General features: G+C 45.5%; 1 protein-coding gene across 1 annotated transcript; it reads left to right on the top strand.

Annotated features, from left to right (window-relative positions):
* Positions 1–118: 118 nt before the first annotated feature.
* On the top strand, positions 119–18159 carry LOC139000300 (zinc finger protein 530-like). Its single transcript, XM_070402540.1, has 3 exons — positions 119–277; positions 11203–11329; positions 16032–18159. The coding sequence occupies exons 1-3, from the start codon at positions 119–121 to the stop codon at positions 17858–17860; spliced, it is 2115 nt and encodes a 704-aa protein (XP_070258641.1). The 3' UTR covers positions 17861–18159.
* The last annotated feature ends 5045 nt before the right edge of the window (positions 18160–23204 follow it).

Below are 23204 nucleotides of genomic sequence, written 5' to 3'. Positions count from 1 at the left end.
GACTTAGCAACGATTTGACTGCCTCCCCTTTGATCCCAGATTGGAGTTGAACCCTCAGGAGACCTCAGTCATTTGGGCTGGGTCTCTGCCCCTTCACCCACATTTGGGGTGTCCGTCTATGATCCCATCCACTGTGATGAATTTCATGCCTCAGACTTTGCAAGTGCTGTTTGTAGGTGGCATTGACATTCACTCTTTAGGAGAGGACCGGGATGTGAATTCTGGGACCAAATTTACGGAAGTGATGCTGAAGACCTACAGGATCCTGGTCTCATTGGTGAGTGCTCACCTCTCTTCCATGCAGGGGATGCACTGCTCAGGTGATTCTGTCCTCTCTATCCCTACTGGCTCTATGAGACAATGGTTGTCACCCTGTTTTCCCTGCAGCCCTGATAGTGTTCTGGACCCATGGCTTACTTTCCAATCTCCTGTGTCTGTACGATGGATTTTTGGGTGGGAACATAGTCTTGAACACAAACTTTCACCACAGTGCGCAGCACACTGAGATCCTACTCCATATCTAGTAATGGAAAGAGACAAGTACACTTTTTAGGATATAATCCTATATAATAAAACCCTGATATGCAAATCGAATGAACGGTGGAATGGCCGGTCGCTATGACATACACCGACCACCAGGGGGCAGACGCTCAGTGCAGGAGCTGCCCCAACCCGCAGGCCCTGACCAGCAGCAGTATTGAGGGGGGTGGGGCCCAGGGCTGGCGAGCGGGTGACGCCAGACCACCAGCCAAGGCATATACCAGTGGGGGCCTCCCGATAGCCCCCGCTGGTCACCTCACAGATCGGCCCTGATTGCCAGCCAGGCCTGGGGACCCTACCCATGCATGAATTTTGTGCACCGGGCCTCTAGTCTATATATAAGGAAAATCAAAAGTAGGTCATTTTATTTTATTTATTTTTTAAAAATACATTTTATTGATTTTTTACAGAGAGGAAGGGAGAGGGATAGACAGTTAGAAACATCGATGAGAAACATTGATCAGCTGCCTCTTGCACACCCCGCACTGGAGATGTGCCAGCAACCAAGGTACATGCCCTTAGCTGGAATCGAACCTGGGACCGTTGAGTCCGCAGGCCGACGCTCTATCCACTGAGCAAAACCGGCCAGGTCAGATTACATATCTTATAGAACGGCTTTGTCTCTTATTAAATACACTTTTAGCAGCAGAGTTGGGAGGGCCGTTTTCAGGATAACCAAGCCCCCCTGGCGACGGAAGCTCCCAGCCTCTCCTTTTTTTCTTTTTTCTTTTTTATTCTGGGATTTATTTACCTTCTATAATTGAAACTTTGTAGCCTTGAGAGAAGCTCAGAGCCGGCCAGGGCGGGCGGGAGGGAAGCTTGGCTTCCTCCATCGCCAGGGGCAACCCACTCCTGCTCGCTCCAGCTCGGTGGCCACAGCTGGCTGAAAGCAGGTATCTGGGGTTTATTTACCTTCTATAATTGAAACTTTGTTGCTTTGAGTGGAGCTCAGAGCCACAGCAGCAGGCGGGAAGCTTGGCTTCCTCCATCATTGGGGCAACCAAGCCTCCTGCTCGCTCCAGCTCTGTGGCTGCTGGCCGCCGTCTTGGTTGGGTTAATTTGCATATAGTCGCTCTGATGGGCTGGTGGGCGTGGCTTAAGGCATAGCAAAGGTGCGGTCAATTTACATGTTTGTCTTTTATTAGTGTAGATATATATATGATAGAATACAATTCTGTGGTGAGAATGCAATGGACATTTGATTTCAAGGAAAAAACAATGAATTTTCTTTAGATTAAAGAAAAATATACATTTATTTTGTTGTGCTATGTGTTTAATGTTTGATGGTAAATCCAATGTACATCTTTAAAAGTGTACTTTTTTAAAAACGTTTTATGCCGAAACCGGTTTGGCTCAGTGGATAGAGCGTCGGCCTGCGGACTGAAGGGTCCCAGGTTCGATTCCGGTCGGGGGCATGTGCCTGGGTTGCGGGCACATCCCCAGTGGGAGATGTGCAGGAGGCAGCTGATCGATGTTTCTCTCTCATCGATGTTTCTAGCTCTCTGTCTCTCTCCCTTCCTCTCTGTGGAAAATCAATAAAATATATTTAAAAAAAAAAAACAAACGTTTTATTATTTTGTGTGAGAAAAGATATGGAATTTGCTCGCTCAACTAATATGACCTACAAACCCATATTCCTTGCCTTGTGGCAATTTTGGGAACATGTATTTTAGAGCACTTCTAGAAATAAAAAGAAACAAAAACCTACTCTGCCACTGGGGCGGGGGGAGAGGGGGAAATGGCTTGTAAATTCTAGATGTGGTGTTTCATCGAGTATTGTATTTGTCCAGATGTTATTTGTATATATAAAGTAATTGGAAATAAGTGCTAAACTATATATATGGGATGTTGCTTCTAAAATATATTTAAGAAGAGTATATAGATGCAGGCTATGTGGTGAGAATTAGAACAACATCCCTCATGTATCTTTTATATTAATAAAAGAAGTTGATATCATGTTAAACAGGACTGTGTAGTTACTGGAATTGCTGCCATTGGAGGATGTGGCTGTGGAGTTAAGTTGGGAGGAGTCCCAGCTCCTGAACCCTGCTCACAAAGACCTGTATTGGAACATGACGTTGGAGAACTCTGTCAATCTTTTTTCACTGGGTAAGGAGAGCTCCCTGTGTCATTTAGAGGTGCCGGGTCACTGGCCTTTGCTCTAACATTTGCTGAAAGTCTTGCAGTCACTGTGGTCATCTGAAGGTCGAGACTTTCAGCCCCCGCTCTGGCCCCTAACAAAAGGGTATAATGTCCTCTATCCTGAAAGAGAAGTTTTACTTTGCATACGAGAAATTCTTTTGTCTCTAAAATGTCATGTTTCCCATCTTCACATCCTACAAGTCACCATATCTAGGTCTTCTATGAACAGGGTATCACACTACCAGACTAGATGCGCTATCCAAGTTGCAACATGGAGAACAACCATGGATAATAAAGAATGAAATCTATACTAGAAGCAGTCCAGGTGAGTGAGTGAGAACCAGCAAGAGAGTGGTCATAGGAGTCATATTCTAGTCATTAAGGAATGGTGTCTGCCCTGGGTACTTGGTTGGACATTGTCCCTTGTACCAAAAGTTGCCAGTTCAATTCTGGGTCAGGGCATATGCCTGAATTGTGGGCTTGATCCTCAGTTGGGGGTGTACAGGAGGCACCCAATTGATGTTTCACTCTCATATCAATGTCTCTTTCTCTTTCTCTCTCTCTCTCTCTCTCTCTGTTCCCCTCCTTTCATCTCTCTCTAAAAATCAATTTAAAATATTTTTAAAAACATTTTTATATGTTTTCTTTTATTTCAGATAGAGGAAGGGAGAGGGAGAGAGAGAGATAGAAACATCAAGGATGAGAGAGAATCATCAATCAGCTACCCCCTGCATGCCCTCCTACTGGGAATTGAGCCCACAACTGAGGCATGTGCCCTGATCGGGAATCAAACCTTGACCTCCTGGTTCATGGGTTAACTCTCAACCACTATGCCACACAGCCAGGCAATAAAAAAATAATATTCTTTTAATTTAAAAGAGAGAGAAGGGTCACAGCTTTGAGGGTATCCAAGGCTAGGTAAACCGCTCCTCCACATGTGGATTTCCTGAGATGAGAATTTTTTGTGGGTGTTTTTGCCTTAAATATACTCCTTGTTGCCCAGCTGGCATGGCTCAGTGATTGAGTGTCGACCTATGAACCAGGTCATGGTTTGATTCCCGGTCAATGCACATGGCTGAGTTGCAGACTCATTCCCCAGTGGGGCGTGCAGGAGGCAGCCAATTGATGATTTTTCTCTCATCATTGTTGTTTCTTTCTTTCCCTCTGCCTTCCTCTCTGAAATCAATTTTTAAAAATATTTTTTAAAAATAAATATACTGGCCCTAACTGGTTTGGCTCATCGGATAGAGCTTCGGCCTGCGGACTCAAGGGTCCCAGGTTCAATTCCGGTCAAGGGCATGTACCTTGGTTGCAGGCACATCCCCAGTGGGGGGTGTGCAGGAGGCAGCTGATCGACGTTTCTTTCTCATCAATGTTTCTAACTCTCTACCCCTCTCCCTTCCTCTCTGTAAAAAATCAATAACATATATTTAAAAATAAAAATAAATATACTTCTTGTTTCTTCTTGCATCTGATACTTTTTGACCTTACATCTTAATGGTATGGGATGGTTGACAATAAAGGCATTCTCATGAAGGAATTTGTTATTTTCTTTATTCCTAAGAATCAGGAAAGTTGAGTCATCTGCAAGAGTACTCTCAGAACCTACGAGTTCTGAAGAACATTCAACAATTCAGTGAAAGCAATGCACTTAGGAATACTGTTCATCTGAGTGAAACAAAGATGGCTTAAAAAATGAAAAAAAAACTTTTTTTAAATGAAAAATTTTAAAAGTAAGTAAAAAACAAATGTGGCTGTAATTTTGGACTTATGTAGGAAATCTTTGAAATCAAGGTTAAGATTAATTAACCAGAAGAGAAGATATGAAATTAAAGAACCCCACTGAGTTTAATGGAGATGAGAAATCCTTTCTACACGGTAAATCGTGAGCACTTGCACCCCGGAGTTGAAGTCCCTGAAAGGGAAAAACAGATCAGCACTGAATTCCAAGTCTTTAAGCATCATCTTTATTGATGTTCAAATCCCTATAAGTAAACAATTGACTTCCAATTAAAGTTTATATGATGCATCTGAGTTCCTTTTTATTTCCAAAGCTTGCCCTATATTCCTATTTTATTTTGTTTTTATATTTTTTTAATTGATTTTTTACAGAGAGGAAGGGAGCGAGACAGAGAGCTAGAAACATCGATGAGAGAGAAACATCGATCAGCTGCCTCCTGCACATCTCCTACGGGGGATGTGCCCGAAACCCAGGTACATGCCCTTGACCGGAATCGAACCCGGGACCTTTCAGTCCGCAGGCAGACGCTTTATCCACTGAGCCAAACTGGTTTCGGCTATATTCCTGTTTTATATTGGCCACATATATATATGATGGTGGAAGCAGGTCATTTATGTGATAACATTTTCCAGACTGTAATGCAGGCATATCTCGTCATTATGACGCTGTATTGGAGTCATAGATAATGTGTTTTCATCATCAGGGACTCCAGTCCCTTCATCAGGAAAGGATGACAACGTGCCTTAGAGCAGCGGTTCTCAACCTGTGGGTCGAGACCCCTTTGGGGGTCGAACGACCCTTTCACAGGGGTCGCCTAAGACCCTCGGAAAACACATGTATAATTACATATTGTTCTTGTGATTAATCACTATGCTTTCATTATGTTCAATTTGTAACAATGAAAATACATCCTGCATATCAGATATTTACATGACGATTCATAACAGTAGCAACATGACAGTTATGGAGTAGCCACGCAAATAATTTTATGGTTGGGGGGTCACCACAACATGAGGAACTGTATTAAAGGGTCGCGGCATTAGGAAGGTTGAGAACCACTGTCTTAGACTTAGGCTTAGACAATCTGGGTATGGAGGGAGGTGGGAAAACTCTGGATTTTTTATTATTATTGATTCAGAGAGGAAGGGAGAGGAAGAGAAAGATGGAAACATCAATGATGAGAGAAAAATCATTGATCAGCTGTCTCCTGCACACCCCCCACTGGGGATGGAGCCCACAACCCTGGCATATGCCCTTAACCGGAATCGAACCGGGGACCCTTCAATCCGCAGGCCGATGCTCTATCCACTGAGCTAAACCAGCTGGTGCTGCTAGACCGGTTTTGGAATGCATCCGATTGAGCTAATGAAGGGTCAGAAAAGGTGTTTCCAGGGAAGCTCAACGCGCAGGGGCGGGCTTTGCGGCTCCTCCTCACAGCGGGCGTTTTGTCTCCTCCCAGAACCGGCTGAGCTGCCAGGCCCGAGGCTGCAGATCGCTGGGTCCCGGTGGAGATGCCCCGAGGGAGAAGGCGCGCGGGTCCTGGCGCTCACAGCACACGCGCGGGTGTGAAGCTCGATGTCCCCGCCCGGGTGACCCGCTCCAGGGCCCGGAAAGGGACCCCCCTTCCCGCCGCGGCCTCTGCTCCCGCCGCTCCCGCCCGGCTCCGCACACAAAGTCCGATGGCGGCGCCCGCCCGGGGGCGCGGGGCTGAGGTGAGTGCGCGTCCCCCGGGCCCCCACCGCGTCCTCCCACCGAGCAGGACAGCCCGGGTGCGGGCGCCTGTCCCGTCCTGCAGCTCAGTCCCGCGTGGAGGCCCGTGAGGAAGGCGGAGGGGAGAGAGGAGTGTTGTGTCTTCTGAGGACACAGCAAGTGCAGGGCAGAGAGGACGGGGGTGACTTGCATCTGAAGGTCCCTGAGGATGTGGCTGTGAGTATTGACGGAAAGATCAGAGGCTGCAGGGAGGATGGCACAGCGTCATTCGGGGCTTTCCCGGCTGTGGGTCCGTCAGGGGCCTGGGGTGGTCCTGGATCCGGCTGGACTACAAGCTCTCTACACGCCATATGCCAAGTTCATGGGTGAGTCCAGCGAGACCCAGTAGCATTGGAGCAGGAAGGGGCAGAGCTGAGGGAGTGAACCTGGGGTCTGAACATGGGAAGGGGCCCTGGCCGGTTTGGCTCAGTGGATAGAGCGTCGGCCTGCGGACTGAAGGGTCCCAGGTTCGATTCCGGTCAAGGGCATGTACCTTGGTTGCGGGCACATCCCCAGTGGCGGGTGTGCAGGAGGCAGCTGATCGATGTTTCTCTCTCATGGATGTTTCTAACTATCTATTCCTCTCCCTTCCTCTCTGTAAAAAAAAAAAATTTTTTTTTAATCTATAGGATGGGAAGGGGATAGACATTACCCAGTGGTGTGCACATCTGGAGGAAGTGTGAGCTGATAGTTCCAGGGACCTGGTGTGGGGACTTACAGGTGAAGCATAAACCCAGGTTTGGGTTTGTCTTGGAGGCAGGATCTAGGAGACTGCAGTGGTACCGCTTGGCAGGAAGGCTGGCGCCCTGCAGACATGCCCAGACCGTAAATGGCACTTCTATACTGTCTCTCCACATCCTCCCCTCCTCCTTCCCTTCCCGCCCACTCAGTTGCTGTGGCCGAGGGCAGTAACAGTGATTCATGGGACTGTGATGAGAGAGCAGCAGCATTAGCATTAGAGCCCTGGGGGAGGTTGAGCGGGGGAAGATGTGTAAGGAGTAGGAGTGCGGGGTCTCAGGATGACTGTTCTGGTTTTGAAACTGGACAGCCAATGGGTCCGGGCTGCCTGTCACTGCTTGAGCCAATTCAGCAGAGACAGGGTTGAATCACAGATGAGTGTTTATTCCAATCATGCCGACAGTATGGGAGGGCAGCAGGTCATACCCCCCCAAATCTGCTCTGCCTCCCCCCATAAGCCAGCTGTTCACGTGGGGGTACAAGGACAGGGATTTCGTGGGGGAAGGAGGCCAAGGGAAATCAGAATGGGTATAATGGTTACAGATTACAGGCAGCGTGGACTGGGTCTTTGCAAAAGAAAGGGGCCATCAGAACGTCATTGCTTCATTCCTACAACAAAGTGGTTTATCTTTCCCTGATAGGCAGCTCCTTGCTAAGGAGTTTGGGCTGCATTTCCTGGTGAGCTCCCAGGGCCCTGGTACAACTCCTAGCCATGGTAGACTGTGCTTTGTTTAATGAGAACAAAACAATTGCCCTGACCGGTTTGGCTCAGCGGATGGAGCTGCGGCCTGTGGACTCAAGGGTCCCAGGTTCGATTCCGGTCAGGGGCATGTGCCTTGGTTGCGGGTGCATCCCCAGTGGGGAGTGTGCAAGAGGCAGCTGATCAATGTTTCTCTCTCATCGATGTTTCTAACTCTCTATCCCTCTCCCTTCCTCTCTGTAAAAAATAAATAAAAAATATTTTTTAAAAATCACGGTTAACGGAACATGCTTAATATTTCTTATTAATATTTCTTATAACGGATAGCTAGTCCTCAATAGTCTATTTCTGCCCCCTTCATTTCCCTGCTGCTGTTTCTGTCACCTCATATCTACGACAATAGTTTTATATTTTTTAAAAATATTTTTTAATTGATTTTTTACAGAGAAGAAGGGAGAGGAATAGAGAGTAAGAAACATCAATCAGCTGCCTCCTGCACACCCCCTACTGGGGCCATGCCTGCAACCAAGGTACATGCCCTTGACCGGAATCGAACCCCGGACCCTTCAGTCTGCAGGCCGACGCTCTATCCACTGAGCCAAACCGGTCAGGGCGACAATAGTTATAGATGAAAAAAATCACACCCTGCAGGACTGCGTTTGCTTCTGCCTTAAAAGCAATTCGTGGGGCTCTGACCTGTTTGTCTCAGTGGATAGAGCGTCGGCCTGCGGACTGAAAGGTCCCAGGTTCGATTCTAGTCAAGGGCATGTACCTTGGTTGCAGGCATAGCCCCAGTAGGGGGTGTGCAGGAGGCAGCTGATTGATGTTTCTCTCTCATGGATGTTTCTAACTCTCTATCCTTCTCCCTTCTTCTCTGTAAAATCAATAAAATATATATTTTTTTAAAAAGCAGTTCATGGGGGATGGAACACAGGGAATGCAGGATTTAAAAAGAGGAAGACACTGAATACAGCAGCAAGCAATTAGACTACAAAATAATAAAACAGGAGAAAAATTAAAAAGAATTCCCGCTGCCGAAACCGGTTTGGCTCAGTGGATGGAGCGTCGGCCTGCAGACTGAAGGGTCCCGGGTTCGGTTCCGGTCAAGGGCGTGTATCTTGGTTGCGGGCATATCACCAGTGGGAGATGTGCAGGAGGCAGCTGATCGATGTTTCTCTCTCGTCGATGTTTCTAGCTCTCTGTCTCTCTCCCTTCCTCTCTGTAAAAAATCAATAAAATATATTTAAAAAAAAAAAAAAGAAAAGAATTCCCGCTGACCTAGACAGACTGGGTAGCCAGGAAGTTAAAGCCAAAACACCCTTCTCGATGTTTTACCTTGGAGATGGTTTCCCTAATTTGTTGAATGTTGTTTTCTATCAATTGAGAATTATTCCTTTAAATTCCTCACAACCGGGGTTATGCCGCAGGAGCAAATAACCTATTGCTGTGCCCAGTTCTCTAGAACTGCCTCCCTGGCCTGACTCGGTTCTTGATTTATCCCCCGTGTAGCCCTGGAGATGGCCTCCAGGGCTTTTCCCATCCCACACACCAGCCGGGTCACTTCTACATTAAGGGAGTGAAGCGTAGTAATCCCTCCTTTGGAAAACTGCTGTTTGAACCTGTTATTTTTAGATAGTCTCTTATTCTATAAAATATAACTTTGTTTTTTTAGCTTCAATAATAGGAAAGATAAACTTAATTGTCTGACCTTACAAGGTAGCCATCTAAATGATACGCTGATATTGATGCCAGGTGCCTGTATAGATATGATATGATACTCAGGGTTCCACGCTGTCTACAAAAATAACGTACACAAAGAACTAGAAGGATATAAAAAGGAAATACTCTCTCCTGTGTTTGATCAGAATTTTTTTTAAAAAAATGTTTTATTGATTTTTTACAGAGAGGAAGGGGGAGGGAGAGAGAGTTAGAAACATCGATGAGAGAGGAACATCGATCAGCTGCCTCCTGCCACCCCCTACTGGGGATGTGCCCAGAACCAAGGTATATGCCCTTGACCGGAATCAAACCCGGGACCTTTCAGTCCGCAGGCCAACGCTCTATCCACTGAGCCAAACTGGTTAGGGTTTGATCAGAATTTGACAGAGGTAATCTGCTCTGAACCTGCTCACAATAAATATGACTCCTAACTAAGTGGCTGATTAAGGCGTCTTGTCCAGCTCGCCGATTTCCGATACAACAGGAGCATTACCAATACGGTTAAAGCAGTATATGCAGCAGGGCCCCCAGGTGGAGATGGTCCTTAACAGTCTGGTGCCATGGCCTTGAGAAAGTCTCAGACCCTGTGATGTTTCTGAGGCCTCAAGACAGTCACTGGTCCTAAGGAGCAAGGCCCCCTGGTGCTGTTGGCAGGGTTACAGGAGTAAACAGTTACCCCACGGGAGGGAAACCAGCTAGCCAGCAGCTTAGTATGTCCATCACTATAAGGGAGGGCGACGTTATACAAATATTTCATATTGTAGGTATAGATCCTGAAAGACAGTAACTAGAACACCCAGTAAAAGTCAGACCACTGCAGCTGTTACAGAAGACCGGAGAAGAACCAAGCAACGCTTAGAGAGACCGAGTTACACATTATTATTATTATTATTATTATTATTATTATTACATGCAGGCCGAGAGAAAACTGTATTTCAAATTCTGGAGGAACTTTCCGTATTTATATCTTTTTAGCTTTTTTTAAAAAAAGATACCTTTATTGATATCAGAGAGGAAGGGAGAGGGAAAGAGAGATAGAAACGTCAATGATGAGAGAGAATCATTGATTGGCTGCCTCCTGCATGTCCCCTACTGGGGATCAAGCCCACAACCTGGGCATGTGCCCTTGACCAGAATTGAACCTGGGACTCTTCAGTCCGCAGGCTGATGCCCTATCCACTGAGCCAAACCAGCCAGGGCTCTTTTTACCTTCTTTGTCTCCCACCTATGGGGTTTTTCTGGTCCCCTTTGCGAGTCCTTAAAGAGTCCTATGTGCTGGGGCTTTGAGGCCTCAACCGAGCCGAAGCCGGTTTGGCTCAGTGGATAGAGCGTCGGCCTGTGGACTGAAAGGTCCCAGGTTCGATTCCAGTCAAGGGCATGTACTTGGGTTTCGGGCACATCCCCAGTAGGAGATGTGCAGGAGGCAGCTGATCGATGTCTCTCTCTCATCAATGTTTCTAACTCTCTATCTCTCTCCCTTCCTCTCTGTAAAAAATCAATAAAATATATTTAAAAATATATATATATATATATTTTTAAAAAAAGATGGATGCTTCACAGCAACCTTTAGAGAAAACATTCCTGCATCCTTTCCCAGAGAGTAGGTTCCAACGTATAAAGGCCCCCGTCTGTGACTTCCCAAAATGAATAAAATTATTCTTTATATTCATCATAGGTGTCCTAACTCCGACTGGGCAAGATGTAAAGGTACATTCTCCATAGGTTCACCCCTTGCCAGCTTCAGGGCAGCGGGGGTGATGAGACACCCGTTTCGGGGTCCCGCCCATTTCTCCGCTGGTTGGCCCATTGTCTTTGCTCTGCGTTATGTCTGTGTAAATGCCTACCACAGATTCAGTTGTCTCGATTCTGACAGGTTGGCGTGACCTTGGAGGACATTGCCCTGTACTTCTCCAAGAAGGAATGGAGCCTCCTTGATGAGGGTCAGAGACAGCTGTACCTGAATGTGATGCTGGAGAACTTTGAACTTGTATCCTCGCTGGGTAAGACCCTCACTCTCACCAGTGACCTGGACTTAACCTTGCATTTCCCCAGGCCCCTCTTCCCAGGTGGGCTCTGTCCTCACAGGTGGACCGTGGGCACTGGGTGATTTCCAGTTTTCTGGGTAGTTGCTGTCCTTTGCTTGCACTGCCGGCTTCTCTCCATGCAGCCCCAATACCTGCTGCACTGAACTCATAGGGAAGGATTTCTGGTTGGTAGTGTGGCAGGGAGCCTAACGGATTCTACATAGATTAGTGAGGAAAAGCATTTTTTATATTCCTGTTGGTCATTTGTGCATAATTTTTGGAATATTGTCTCTACATCCTTAGCTCATTTTTTTAATCTGGATTTTTTGGCTAATGTGTCTTTTGAATACCTTCTATATTTTACATGTTAATTCTTTATTTTTTAAATATATTTTATTGATTTTTTTACAGAGAGGAAGAGAGAGAAATAGAGAGTTAGAAACATCAGATGAGAGAGAAACATCGATCAGCTGCCTCCTGCACACCCCCTACTGGGGATGTGCTCGCAACCCAGGTACATGCCCTTGACCGGAATCCAACCTGGGACCCTTCAGTCCGCAGGCTGACGCTCTGTCCACTAAGCCAAACCAGTCAGGGCTACAAGTTAATTCTTTATTAAATATCATGTTGTTTTGCAGGTGCTTGATTATGCTTTGCAGATATTTCGGGGGTTTGTGTGTTTTGTTTTGTTTTTAAACAAATTCAATGTTTTTGGCAACACTGTATTCAGGAAGTTATTGTGGCCATTTTTTCAGCAGGTTTAGATATTGTTTACCACTGTCAACTTTAGAAATATTCAAAGGTGTGAAGAATTTTTGTGAGTTTATATGAGCCAAACTGTCGCCAATTGGCAGGAAGCAAAATCTTAAGGCATTGAGGTAACGCACCAGAGAATGGTAGTTTTGCATCTTAATTGATACATTACAATGAAAAGAGGCCACTTAAGAGGGTTGGTTATAGGAAATTTATTGCTGATAGATTAGGGAGGAGGGAGAAAGCAAAGCAGGGAAACCTCTGGGATTGGATAAAAAAAATAAAATGATAAAATCTTTTCTCTTTTTTAAATATATTTTATTGATTTTTTACAGAGAGGAAGGGAGAGGAATAGAGAGTTAAAACATTGATGAGAGAGAAACATCGATCAGCTGCCTCCTGCACACCCTGTACTGGGGATGTGCCCGCAACCCAGGTACATGCCCTTGACCGGAATCGAACCTGGGACCCTTGAGTCCGCAGGCCGACGGTCTATCCACGGAGCCAGACCAGTTAGGGCAAGAAATCTTTTTTAAAAATATTAATTTCAGAGAAGAAGGGAGAGGGAGAGAGAGAAACATCAATGATGAGAGAGAATCATCAATCAGCTAGCTGCCTCATGCACTCCCTACAGGGGATCGAGCCCGCAACCCCCGGCATATGCCCTTGACCGGAATTGAACTGGGACCTTTCAGTCCACACACCAATCCTCTATCCACTGAGCCAAATCAGCTAGGGCAATGATAAATCTTTTATATAGGTGGATACAGGATAGCTAACAGTCAACAATTAACACAATAAAAATAATGAGAGTATTTGTAGTCTCTGCCCTGGTACATTCATTGTGCCCTGAAGAGATCCTGATAAAGGGAAGTTACCCTGATATTCCCAAGGTATGGGTTTTTGTTTTATTGTGTGTGTTTTTAATATATTTTTATGCATTAGAGAGAGGAAGGAAGAGGGAAAGAGAGGTAGAAACATCGATGATGAGAATCATTGATTGGCTGCCTCCTGCACGCCCCCTACTGGGATTCCAGCCCGCAACCCTGACCTCCTCGTTCAGAGATCGATGCTGAACCACTGAGCCATGCTGGCCGGGCCCAAGGTATGTTTTCACAGATGCAAAAGACAATTGACAGGCTCAGTTAAGGTAAAAATTGACTTTTGGCCCAGTCTGTGTCGCTCAGTGGTTGAGCTTGGACCCGTGCACCAAGAAGTTGCTAGTTAGATTCCAGGTCAGGGCACATCCTTGTTGCTGGCTCGATCCTCATGAGGGGACATGCATGAGGGAGCCTATAGATGTTTCCCCTCTCATGGATGCCTCTATCTAGCTCTCCTTCTCACTTCTTCTCTCTGGAAAAATCAATAAAAAAATCTTTTTTTAAAAAAGTTAACTTTTGCCGAACCGGTTTGGCTCAGTGGATAGAGCGTCGGCCTGCGGACTGAAGGGTCCCGGGTTCGATTCCGGTCAAGGGCATGTACCTTGGTTGCGGGCGCATCCCCACTGGGGGGTGTGCAAGAGGCAGCTGATCAATGTTTCTCTCTCATCGATGTTTCTAGCTCTCTATCCCTTTCCCTTCTTCTCTGTAAAAAAATCAATAAAATATATTTTTTAAAAAAAAGTTAACTTTTGTCAGGGAAGATACTAGCCTAGGGCATGAATACGAAACCTGCCATAAAGTACTTTTAGTTAAAGTTTCCATTTCAGCCCTGACCAGGTTGGCTCAGTGGATAGAGCGTCGGCCTGTGGACTGAAAGGTCTCAGGTTCAATTCCGGTCAAGGGCATGTACCTGGGTTGCGGGCACATCCCCAATAGGAGATGTGCAGGAGGCAGCTGATCGATGTTTCTAACTCTCTATCCCTCTCCCTTTCTCTATGTAAAAAAATCAATAAAATATATTTTAAAAAGAAGTTTTCGTTTCAGACCCCCCTTTTTTGGTACTTTAGGTCTCTGAGTTTGCAAGGCCTGCACACAGGCCTTCCCTGAGCTTGTCAGGTTAGCATGTGGCCCCTTTACATCCATACCAATGTTTACCTATAAAGTTTTTTTGTTGTTGTTAATCTTCATCTGAGGATATTTTTTTCATTGTTTTGTGGAAGGGAGAGGGGTGGAAAAGAGAGAGAGAGAGAGAGAGAGATACATGTGAGAAGGATACAAAGATCGTTTGCCCCTGGAACTCACCGTGACCTGGGTAGGGGTTGAACCTACAAGCCAGGTATATGCCCTTGACCAGGAATTGAACCTCGGACCCTTTGATGTTTGGGTGAACACTGTAACTACTGAACCACAGTGGCCGGCTATGAAGTAATTTTCTTTTTTCTTTTTTTTTTTGGTTAATCTTCGCCCAAGGATATTTTTTCATTGATTTTTAGGGAGAGTAGAAGAGAGATAAAAACAAAGAAGAAACATCGGTGTGAAAGAAACACATTGAGCCCTAACCGGTTTGGCTCAGTGGATAGAGCGTCGGCCTGACCCCATCCAGGCCAGGCTGGCCCCTGAGGCAGTCTTGCTGGGATAAAGGGCTGTTGGAGAGCGATGGATGCCAGGGCTTTGTGAAGGTAGTAACTAGGGACTCCTTTTGTTGTTCAGTTTTTGGTACCGTTGGCCAGTTCCATTCCATTCTACTTGTTCTTATTGACACTTTGCCAACTACTCAATTCTGATAGTGATCCTTTCTATTCAGATTCCCAGCCCATGGGGAAGCTTCACCTTTCTAGACCTTTGCACCTCACACATTTCCCTTCCAGGTTTTTCTTTCCTAGACTGCAACGTTGATCCGTGCCTGCAGAGCCTTGGGGTATGCATGTGTCATAATGTTGACCTTGAACATCATGTCACACCAGCTCTAATGCAACTGGTCTTTATGGGTTGGAGCACATTCAAATTATTCTACACAGACTCCCATCACCTGCAAAGCTGGTCTGAGAGGAAGCCATTGATGGAGAGACAACTAATGGACCCTGCCTCTCTTTTCTAGGTCTCATCCTATGCTGTGTCCTTTTCTTGATGTGGTTTGTACCCTTCACTGACCTTTGGGGCCAAGTAATGTGTAGCAGTCAGCCGTATCTTAGCGTCTAACTCACTTGTCTTGAAAATCATCCCATAGCCCTAGCCCGGTGGTCGGCAAACTCTTTAGCCAACAGAGCCAAATATCAACAGTACAACGATTGAAATTTCTTTTGAGAGCCCAATTTTTTAAACTTAAACTATACAGGTAGGTACATTGTTATTAACTTAATTAGGGTACTCCTAAGCTGGCCTTTGCTAAAAACGTCCTCAATCTGATTGAGGTACGTTCGCTGAGGTCGACCCCTTCCAACTCTCCCATCCACACTCGTCTTGTATACTTGTTTCGTCTATCTCCTTTCGTTCATCCTATCTATATGTCCAGACCATCTCAACATACCTTTCTCAATCCTCGACACTACATCTTCTTTCACTCCACAACGTTCCCTAAAATTAACTTAATAAACTTTACTTAAAGTTTCAAGTCAACTTCGCACTGTACGTGCGCGCCCGCACGTGGTATTTTGTGGAAGAGCCACACTCAAGGGGCCAAAGAGCCGCATGTGGCTCGCGAGCCGCTGTTTGCCAACCACTGCCCTAGCCGGTTGGGCTCAGTGAATAGAGCGTCAGCCAATGGACTGAAGGGTCCCAGGTTTGATTCCGATCAAGGGCACATGCCTGGGTTGCGGGCTTGATCCCCGGTAGAGGGCGTGCAAGAGGCAGCCAATCAATGATTCTCTCTCGTCATTGATGTTTCTGTCTCCCTCTCCCTCTCCCTTCCTCTCTGAAATCGATAAAAATATTTGAAACAAAAGAAAATCGTCCCATAAAATCATGCCTCGCTGGGGCAGATGGATATTTGTTACCCCTTCCCTATCAGGTCAACATGTACCTCACCAGCGTTTCCTTTTCTTCAGGTTGCTGCTGTGGCGCAGAGGATGTGGCGGCTCCCCCTGAACAGAAGGTTTCTGTAAGAGCGTCACAGGCCAGGAATCCCAAGGTAGCCTTGTCTTCCCAGAAGAGCCACCCCTGTGGGAGTTGTGGGCCCGTCTTGGGAAACATTTTCCAGCTGGTTGAACTGAAGGAAACCCAACACAGCCAGATACTGTTGAGGTGTGGGGCGTGTGCAAAAAGATTTTATTTCCGTGCGAAATTTGACCAGCACCAGAAGCAGCATAGGAGAGAGAAGCCTTTCGTTAGAGATGTGGACAGCATCTCTCTTGCGAGGGGTGGTGATTTTAGTGTGTCACAGAAACCTTCTACCTGTGGGGAATTTGGACAAGACGTGTTACCCGGGTCAGGACATCTACGGCAACAGGCTACTCCCACCAGGGATAGAACAAATGAAATCTTGACATCTGGGGTGAGTTTTCAAAGCAGAAATAACGATGACATCCGGGAAGAATATCATAAAACCATTGGCAGCATCCACACATGTGTTCAGGACAGGAATATTTGTCCTGAAAGACAGCGTTTCGTGGGCCAGGAATGTGGAAAATGTTTTAGCAAAATTTCTACTTTTCACTGTCATCAGAGTGTTCACTCCGGAAAAAGACGTTATGAGTGTGGTGAGTGTGGTGAGTGTGGGAAGTCTTTTTCAAGGACGTATTACCTTCCTTATCATCAGAGAGTTCACACTGGAGAAAGGCCTTATGAGTGCAGTGAGTGTGGCAAATCTTTCTTCAGTAGCTCTGGCCTTCATTATCATCAGAGATTTCACAGAGGAGAAAGGCCTTATGAGTGCAGTGAATGTGGGAAATCTTTTAGCTGTAGCAGTGCCCTCCGCAGTCATCGGAGAGTTCACACTGGAGAAAAGCCTTATGAGTGCAGTGAGTGTGGGAAATCTTTTACTGGTAGCAGTGGCCTCCGGAGTCACCAGAGAGTTCACACTGGAGAAAGGCCTTATGAGTGCAGTGAGTGTGGGAAATCTTTCTTCAGTAGCTCTGGCCTTCATTATCATCAGCGATTTCACACAGGAGAAAGGCCTTATGAGTGCAGTGAATGTGGGAAATCTTTTAGCTGTAGCAGTGCCCTCCACAGTCACCGGAGAGTTCACACTGGAGAAAAGCCTTATGAGTGCAGTGAATGTGGGAAGTCTTTTAGCTGTAGCAGTGGCCTCCGGAGTCATGAGACAGTTCACACTGAAGAAAGACCTTACGAGTGCCTTGCATGTGGAAAATCTTTTAAGAGTAGCAATGGCTTTCAGTATCACCAGAGAGTTCACACTGGAGAAAAGCCTTATGAGTGCAACAAATGTGGGAAATTTTTTATCAAAATCCAAGGCCTTCATAAGCACCAGAGAGTTCACACTGGAGAAAAGCCTTACGAGTGCAATGAATGTGGGAAATCTTTTTCAAGAAAGGAGTCCCTTCGTTATCATCAGAGAGGTCACAGTGGAATAAGGCCTTATGTGTGTCATGAATGTGGGAAATCTTTTACAAGTAGCACTGGCCTCCATTATCATCAGAGATTTCACACGGGAGAAAAGCCCTATGAGTGCAGTACATGTGGCAAATTTTTTACCAGCAGAAGTGGCCTTGTCCATCATCAGAGAGTTCACACTGGAGAAAGGCCTTATGTGTGCCCTAAATGTGGGAATTCTTTTACTAGTAGCAATGGCCTTGTAGGTCACCTGAGACTTCACACTGGAGAAAGGCCATATGAGTGCGGTGAATGTGGGAAGTCTTTTACCAGGATCCATAGCCTTCGCTATCATAAGAGAGTTCACAGTAGAGAAAGGACTTAGGAGTGGCGTTAACGTGGGACGTCTTTTAGCCAAACTTGTAACCTCCCTGTCGCATAAGAGTTTACATGGGAGGAAGGTCTGAGATGTCTAGGAAACTGATAGCTTCTTAGTTCATTTTTTTTTTTTTTTTTTTTTTTTTTATGATTTGAGTATTTATTATGGGCCAGGTGTTAAGGATAGGGAACGTATCCTGCTTTCATGGAGTTTACAATCTAGCAAAGAACCTAAGGATGATAAAAGAAATATTTTACTCTTTCCTTTGTTTGCTGCCTCATGTTTTTCAAGTTGATTCTATAAACCATTTTTTGGTGAGAAAAGTCAGCTTCCATCTACACCTTCATACATAAAAGGAAAATGTCGTCGTCACCTATTGCGTATCCAGGACGCATAGCATCCAAGAGTTTCAAGGCTGGGAACGAAGTTTCTCTAAAGAAACTCAGATCTCGTTTTGGTCTCCTGAAATTTCATTCCTCTGATGTCAGATGAATCCAGCTTCTAACTAGGATGAAGTTGAACTCTAGGATCTATCAGCTACCTAGCATCATCTCCTTTATGGTCCTGTCAGCCTGTAACCACTCCTGCTGAGAATGTCCAAATGCAAGTCCACTTGTTTAGGGGGTCTGCAGCAGATGTAACAGAGGCTTTCAAATAACACTTCTGGGCTAGCACACAGGGTGCTGAAGACCAGGTCTTTCTTCAATGGATCCCATCTTTTTTTTTTTTTTTTTAAATATATTTTATTAATTTTTTACAGAGAGGAAGAGAGAGGGATAGAGAGTTAGAAACATCGATGAGAAAGAAACATCGATCAGCTGCCTCCTGCACACCCCCCACTGGGGATGTGCCCGCAACCAAGGTACATACCCTTGACCGGAATCAAACCTGGGACCTTTCAGTCCGCAGGCCGACGCTCTATCCACAGAGCCAAACCAGTTACGGCAATGGATTCCATCTTTAACCAGTCTATCACCAACAGGAGAGAGCCTTAGTTCAGTTTTAACAACACTGTGGGAAGCACTGGAGCCTCATTTGTCTGAATTGAAGCTCATACGTCCAAACGTATGGACAAGTGGACTTGCATTTGGACATTCTCAGCAGGAATGGTTATAGGCTGACAGGACCATAAAGGAGATGATGCTAGATAGTTGATAGATCCTATAGTTCAACCGTATGGGGGGGGGGGGGGTTCTCCATAAGTTTATGTGGGACGCATGTGTGCAAATTGCACTTTCTAAATTTCCCTGGGTGTCTTGCCAGATCTACGTCACTGCATATTTTTGTCGCATAAACTATTTCACATGTACCACCTGGAAGGTATCCGCAGATGGCATCCGTCACCATCTTAATGTGCTCAGAGAAGCTAACTGTTCTCTGAATTTTTTGGAGAAAATAAGGAGTAGCCTGCATTTTTAGGAAGTCTTTATTCCTTTTACTCCCAGTAATTGGTGCATGGATCTGACTCAGTTTTACCCCCAAGAACATCACCTGAGTTTAGCCAGCGGCTTGCAGAATAACTGCCTTGTTCAAAGACATGCTTTCCCTAGATGCCAGTGATTAATTTTTTTAAAATATGTTTTTTAATTGATTTCAAAGAGGAAGGGAGAGGAGAGAGAGATAGAAACATCAATGACGAGAGAGAATCATTGATCCGCTGCCTCCTGCACACCCCACACAGATCGAACCAGCAACCTGGGCATGTGCCCTGACCAGGAATTGAACCGTGACCTCCTGGTTCATAGGTCGATGCTCAACCACTGAGCCATACCAGCCGGGAACCAGCGATTAATTTTTTTTTGAGTGTCACACATGCAAGAACTGTGAGGGTGTTGTCCCTTTGTCTTGTAAAATAATGAAGGCCTTTTCCCCCTAAGTCTTTAATCTTGGGTGTTCTAGTTTCTGTGTGGGTTGGTTTATAAGTAGATCTGGGTCTATACCAGCACAAAGAGGTGACTAACTCGTACAGGCCTTAAAGTTTCTCTGCCTCCTAGGAGATGATACGGTACAGAAATTAGCTCAGCAGTTTTTTGCCAAATTTGCTTTGTTGCTCGTATTTCTGTAGGAAAGACTCTGGGGCCTGTAGTCCTCATGTGAAGTCTGGATGCTATGAGACACAGAGATCACTCCAAAGAGAGGGGGGTAGCTGTGACAACCTCGAGTACGTTTGGGAGCAGCGGTGAGTTTGTTTGTATGCAAACGATGCCAGTACTTTTGAAGGGAAAGGAATCTCTTGCCCAGGTCTTGCAAAGGGCCAGGTGCCCGAATGTCTACAGTTCCACAGATGATGGTCACTGGTTTTAGGGGTCAGGAGAAACCATGATTGCACCAGACACACTGACGACCTGGTAGGTGCTGGAGGAGGCCAGCCCACTAGCTGAAATGTGCCTTTTATTTTTTATTTTATTTTTTAAAAATATATTTTATTTATTTTTTTACAGGGAGGAAGGGAGAGGGATAGAGAGCTAGAAACATTGATGAGAGAGAAACATTGATCAGCTGCCTCCTGCACACTCCCCACTGGAGACGTGCCCGCAACCCAGGTACATGCCCTTGACTGGAATCGAACCTGGGACCCTTGATTCCGCAGGCCGACGCTCTATCCACTGAGCCAAACCAGTCAGGGCTGAAATGTGCCTTTTAACGTGCACCCAGAAGTTTTTGAGAAAAAGACTGCAGGATCGGTGTGTACACTAATCAGGGGGTCTCCCGTCATGTTTATCTTCTGTGGATGTAGTCATTGTCATGGAATATATCCAGCAGGTGTTGTGGCCCTGGCTGGGTAGCTCAGTTGGTTAGGGCATCATGCTGATACCCCAAGGTTGCGGGTTCAATCTCCTTTCAGGACACATACAAGAAGCAACTAGTGAATGTGCAACTAAGTGGAACAACAAATCAATTTCTCTCTCTTCCTTCTCTCGAATTAATAAGACATTTTTAAAAAATATATATTTTATTGACTTTTTACAGAGAGGAAGAGAGAGGGATAGAGAGCTAGAAACATCGACGAGAGAGAAACATCGATCAGCTGCCTCCTGCACACCCCCCACTGGGGATGTGCCCACAACCAAGGTACATGCCCTTGACTGGAATCGAACCTGGGACCCTTCAGTCCGCAGGCCAACGCTCTATCCACTGGGCCAAACCGGTTAGGGCTAATAAGACATTTTTAAAAAGGTTTTGTGGAGCCCTGGCTGGATAGAGCATCGGCCTGCAGACTGAAGGGTCCCAGGTTCAATTCCAGTCGAGGGCACATGCCAGGGTTGTGGGCTCGATCCTCAGTGGGGGACGTGCACAAGGCAGCCAATCAATGATTCTCTCGCATCATTGATGTTTCTATCTCTCCCAATGCCTTCCTCTCTGAAATCAATAATATATTAAAAAAAAAAAAAAAAGGTTTTGTGGATTACTGTAGCCTCTCCAATGTTCAAGTCAGAGCCTTTGTTGCCCTGGCAGAAAAATAAAAAAGAGTGGAGTGCAGGGATGTGGCTTTCATTACCCAGCAGGCATTCCTGTTGATTTGGGTGAAAATCCTTCATTGTTAGTTATATTGGATGTCACTGAGACAAGACCTCCCCTTCCCCTGCAGAGGTCATGAGAATGTGGATTGAATATACTAGGTGTACCGGTTAATAATAGAGATTTTTTTTCAATAGATGGAGTTACATATATGTTGCCATATATGCGATTTGATATGTATGCTATTTTGTGGTATTGACAACAAGCTTCAAAACTTCATATGTCAAATTTTCTGAAGGTGTTAACATCATCGATATTTTTACGCTTAAAAATGTCGAATTTCGTGCCCCCAAAAAAAGAGGTAGGGTCCCTAGGCATGGCCAGCGATCAGGGCCGATTGGGGCCTTCCTTTGTTCCGTACCGCCCCCTGGTGGTCAGCGCATGTCATAACGAGTGATCAAACTTCTGAGGGGACACTTTGCATATTAGCCTTTTATATATAGCAATAGATAAGTTTCATTTATCTTTGTAAATAGCTCAGTGCATAGTCTGAGTCATCAGTGAATGTTTAACTTACACAGATTAAATTGTGATCTAAACTGATGGTATATTTTTGCATCTTTCCAGCAGTTTATGAGGATTCAGCTCCTCCACATTCTAGAGAATATTTGGGTTGGTCAATGGTTCTTTATGTAAACTTTTTTTTATAACTTTGTCATGCAATCCCTGTTGTTTGATTGTATTTTTCTAAGGATTTATGGTGAGCCTTTTCTCAGATGTGTATTTGTCCTCTCTGTATCTTAGTTAAGACATCTGATCATGGGTTCTGCTTCATCTGCTACGAGTTTTGGCAATTTAACAAAAAGACTCTGGAAGAACAAAGATGCATGTGAGAATTTCACTCATTTTGTGCCTTTTTTTTTTTTAATGAAATAAAGGGTCTTTTTGTATTGAAAAATGTGTTCTCTAGCTTTCTTCCAATATGGGATGCTATGCACAATACAATGGACAAGTTAATTTTAACCGACACTATCAACCTTCGCCTTCACTTACAGAAGTCCCATCATTTGATAATGCAATAACCCTTTGTAGAACTCTCCATCTTCCTGGTCTCCTGCCATGAGGGTTCTTGCCTTGGAACAGGTCTCAGGAGGACCAGATGGCATCAGATGATGGGCAGGTTAGGTTGTTTTGCCGTCCCAAAGCCAGTGCAGAGGGAAATGGGCGGGTGGGGGGGGTGGGGGGGGGGGTGGGGGGGGTGGGGGGGCAGTGATCAGACTCCCCATGCCCTGGGTAGGGCACTCTGGATTTAAATTTCAGATACTTTTTTAAAAATATCTTTATTGATTAAGTTATTACATATGTGTCCTTATCCCCACATTACCCCACCCCACCCCCCCACTCATGCCCTCACCCTCCTGTTGTCTGTGTCCATTGGTTAGGCCTATATGCATGCATATAAGTCCTTTGGTTGATCTCTCCCTCTTCCCCCCACCTTCCTCTACCTTCCCTCTGAGGTTTGATGGTCTGATTGATGTTTCTCTGTCTCTGCATCTGTTTTTGTTCATCAGATTATGTTGTTCATTAAATTTCAGATTCTTTTTAAAAATATATATATTTCTTTATTGATTTCAGGGAGGAAGGGAGAAGGAGAGAGAGAGATGGAAACATCAATGATGAGAATCATTGATCGGCTGCCTCCTGCACACCCCATACTGGGGATCAAGCCCACAACCCGGGCATGTGCCCTTGGCTGGAGTCGAACCTGGGACCCTTCAGTCTGCAGGCTGACACTCTATCCCAGTGATGGCAAACCTTTTGAGCTCGGCGTGTCAGCATTTTGAAAAACCCTAACTTAACTCTGGTGCCCTGTCACATATAGAAATTTTTT

This window comes from Myotis yumanensis, unplaced genomic scaffold (assembly GCF_028538775.1).
Source record: "Myotis yumanensis isolate MYYU_CA2020_CCGP unplaced genomic scaffold, mMyoYum1.0.hap1 SCAF_23, whole genome shotgun sequence".
Taxonomy (NCBI): domain Eukaryota; kingdom Metazoa; phylum Chordata; class Mammalia; order Chiroptera; family Vespertilionidae; genus Myotis; species Myotis yumanensis.
Note: the sequence above shows the minus strand (reverse complement) of the source record. Positions and strands in the feature narration are given on the sequence as shown.